This window comes from Camelina sativa, chromosome 4, assembly GCF_000633955.1.
Source record: "Camelina sativa cultivar DH55 chromosome 4, Cs, whole genome shotgun sequence".
NCBI lineage: Eukaryota > Viridiplantae > Streptophyta > Magnoliopsida > Brassicales > Brassicaceae > Camelina > Camelina sativa.
The window spans coordinates 24405232-24409179 of record NC_025688.1 but is presented as its reverse complement, the minus strand read 5'-3'; the positions used below and the strand labels follow the sequence as shown (position 1 = coordinate 24409179).

The 3948-nt window shown below is 29.9% G+C and overlaps 1 protein-coding gene across 3 annotated transcripts in view; it reads left to right on the top strand.

The window, feature by feature from the left end:
- The window catches only part of LOC104782218, a 4886-nt gene continuing 4408 nt past the window's right edge, over positions 3471-3948 (top strand). Inside the window, exon 1 of one of the 3 annotated variants that reach the window (XM_010507090.2) lies at positions 3471-3651. In XM_010507090.2, the coding sequence (XP_010505392.2) occupies positions 3524-3651 (128 nt within the window). In that variant the 5' untranslated portion in view covers positions 3471-3523. Of the gene's footprint in view, positions 3941-3948 lie in introns of all 3 variants that reach the window. The other 2 variants (XM_019244944.1, XM_010507087.2) reach the window with 2 other exon arrangements.

Sequence of the window (3948 nt, the reverse complement as noted above, 5' to 3'; positions counted from 1 at the left end):
TTTTTTTTTTTTTTTTTTTTTGTCTAATTGTTTGTGATTGTGAGAATAACTTTGCCAAATGTACAAATACAACGGGTGTTATTGTAAATCCATATAGAATTGTAAATAATGGAAATCAAAACATATGGATTTTGAAATAACATGTTTTATCTTTGGATTTGAATCCTTTTATTTTACACTTTCAAATCCATGTAAATCCATTTAAAACATAATGTGGATTTTGAAATCCAAAAACAAATCATTAAATGAATAACATGGAATTTTAAAAAGTATTTGTAAATCATATAACCAATAACACATAATTTTAATAAGTATTTTAAAATCAATGATTGAATAACACATGATTTTTATTTGGATTTCCAAATCCATTAAAATCATAGAACCAATAACCCCACCTAAATTCTTGTGTGGAATACATCTACAACTAAAACACTTATATATATTGTTTTTGGAAATTAACAATTAATATTTCCTCTGTTTCTTAAAGATGGAATGTTTTGGAGGATTTTCTTTGATGCATGTGTATGCTGCGCAAAATTACTGTTAAAAGTTACATTATATAGCTCTAAGAAATATTCTTGTAATCTAACTAATAGTAACGTGCAAGTGCAAAAGAGACACAAAACAGAACACTTTTTACCGAGGTTTAGTGAATGTTTACGTTTTTAAATTTACACTAATTCAAAGAATATTTTCGACACTCATCACAAAAAGTGTAAATTTTACCGAGGATTAGTAATTGTTACCTTTTAAAAAGTTGAAGTTGCTCATTTCATTATTTTGGTTAAACCACCTTTTAAAAAACCAACTTTATGAATCATGATTGGTAACTCAATGGAAGAAAAGAGTTTACAAGTGAAACTTAAGAAAACAATATAGATGATCTACCTCATTTTAAAAAAACTCAAAAACTTACTTTATTTCACAAAATATACGAGCCAAGATCACCATTTTAAACAATATTTGAAAAAGTAAAAAATCAGAGATATGAACATACAACCACAACTCTCGTTGACAAAAAAAAACCCCACAACTCTCAACATATAATCTCTTAAAATTTTGAAACTTTTTTAGAATTGTTCGTATCTAATAACTAACTCAATAATTTTTTATTAAGAGCAATCTTCACTAAATCTAATAAATGTCTTAAAACAACATATATATTTGAATCTAATTAATCTTAAATATCATGTCTCGTTGTCAAAGTGATATTGTGCTTTGCAGTTTTATATAATTTCAATTTTCAAACAATCCATTCATACTTATAAATATTATCTTCTACTAAAAATTGATCACCCTTCTAGATTTCTTTTGGAACAATTTTGATTCCATGTTAATGGTCGACATTTTTGATAGTACAATAAAACCTTTATAAATTAATATTCCGTAAATTAATAATCGCTACAAATTAATAAATTCTTACGATCTCAAATTGAGATGGTGTAAAAAATGACACAATTCGATAAAATAATAAAATGTGAATTTTTTTTGAGAAAATAAATGTAAACATATGGTCTCATCAATATCATAAATTAATAATTATATAAACAAAATATATATATATATATATATTTTTATATATATATAATTTTAGTAGTGTTTTTTGTTTACTGTTGATTCTTTATTCTTAATGAAACTCATCTCCAACATATGTAAAAAACTATATAAATTTGATGTAAATTATAAAAGCATAAAAACTATAAATAAAGAAAATTCTAAACAAATGTGAATTAGGACAAAAACTTTTATTTGAGTAGAACAATCTCTCCATGATGAGATATTTTATTAATTTATCGATAAATAAATAATACATAATTTGATATTTTATTAATTTATCGAAAAATTATTAATTTATTGATAAATTAATATAGAGGTTTTACTGTACTTGCGTATAAGGCAAAAAGCAGTGAATCATATACAAAAGGAACCAAAACATAAAGAGTAAGCTAGCTGAATCACCATTCTTTATCAAGGCTTCATACAAACCCGAAAGCAACTGTTGTTTTTGCGTCTGGCTCTTTTTAGTGATGGAAGAACTGTTGTATAGGTTAACAGAGATATCTAAGTCTGCCCATTGTGTGAAGAGATTTGACACAAATGATTCAAATGGTTGAACAGTAGCACCTAACAATGTATACCAGAAGCAGATAAATATATGTCAAGTATCAGATGAAATCATTTTTGTTACAAAACAAGAATAGTGAATGGAAAAGAGTAACAACATTAACAACTTTTACTGTTCGGCAACTAAAACTTTGAGTAGAGATTACCTTAACTGAAAGCTCTAACTTTTCTTTGAATAGACAATTTCTCCATAATTTGACATTTTATTAATTTATTGATAAATTAATAATCCATAATTTGATATTTTATTAATTTATCTATAATTATTAATTTTAATAATCCATAATTATTAATTTATCGATAAATCAAAATCTCTATAGAGGTTCCAACATTATTAATTTATAGAGGTTTTACTATACTTGCATGTACCTAAACTATTCAACACAAAAACCCTCCGAAACTGCGATCATAGTTTTGTTATACATAGTAACTTTTGAGTGAAAAGCTTGTGCTTTTTGCTTTCTCAGCAGAAACATTTGTCTTGGGTTTCGTTTTGAGTTGAACAATGTATTTATTTCACCTCTTTGAGTTCTTACTCTGAAATAACAACGGAGATTGGTCTTCTGGCTAAGAACTGGAAATATCTTCTAGCTGGTCTTATCTATCAGGTTTTACATCTTTAAAGTTCTGAACTTTTCGATTTAACTTTTGTTTCTTCTACTGGAAACTTTGATGTATATGAGATTCACTCACTAATTGGATAATAGTTCTTGTGCTGATGCTTAGTGTTTTAATGATGGATGCTTCGTGTTTCTTTTAAGTTTGAAGCCTGAAATAGAAAACGTAGTAGGATACTGTAAACTGTGATCATAGTTTTGTTCTACATAGTAACTTTTGAGAGAAAAGCATGTGTCTTGTTATACATAGTTTTGTCTCTTTAGATATATCAGCTATAATGCTCAGTTGTGCTGACTTCACTATTCATCGGATCAGAATAGATGTCTTATATTGCTTTGGTTTTTCATTGTATAAGAGCTTGGTCAAGAGAGAAGCTACATAAGTGAAACTGTATTCACTAGTATTATACATTAATTAACAACTTTAAAATTTTATTTAGACACACAAAAAACTGTACAAAATATTCTCACAATGTTGTGTCAATGACAATGTAATTTCTCCCTTTCCATCTTAAGTCAGTTAAAAAAAAATCGTTCATCCTTTTTTACTTGATTCACTTTTTGTTATTCTTGAAATTCTCCTAAATTTGATTATCTTGATAACTATTTCACGTAATCTCCCAAAACCAGTACTAGTAAATTGAAACGAGAAAGAAAAAAATTCTCTCTGAGTTGCAACTGAGAAAGTCAGCCCAAGCCCAGAAAATTAAATTAAATAAACCCAGATTTTTAATTTTCTGGAACAGATAAAATCAGCTCTCTGTCTCGTCCGTGGGATACCAATGGCGACGATGATCGGAATCTACCTCTCCGGCTTCAAATCAACATCGTTCTTCTCCTCGCCGGACATCGATTCTCTCAACTCAAAGCTATCTTCACTCTCTCTCAAACCCTCACCGCAGCCACGAAAATCGACGGTTATCCGTATGGGCGGCGGTCCGAGAACATTCCCAGGCGGCGTCTCGAAATGGCAGTGGAAAAGGATGCAAGCGAAGAAACAGAAACAGCTACTCAAAGCGAGGCTATGCCGAGAACGCCAGATCTACGAGATGAGGAAACGCGCCGAGCTCAAAGCGGCGGTGGCTGAGCTTGAACGACCTTGGGAGCCGGTTCAGAAACCGCCGAATCTGTTCTCCGTTTGCGCCGACGAGCAAGTCAAGGTGCTCGCGGATCGGTTTCAGAAACCTGGAGGGTTCGATCTGTGGAC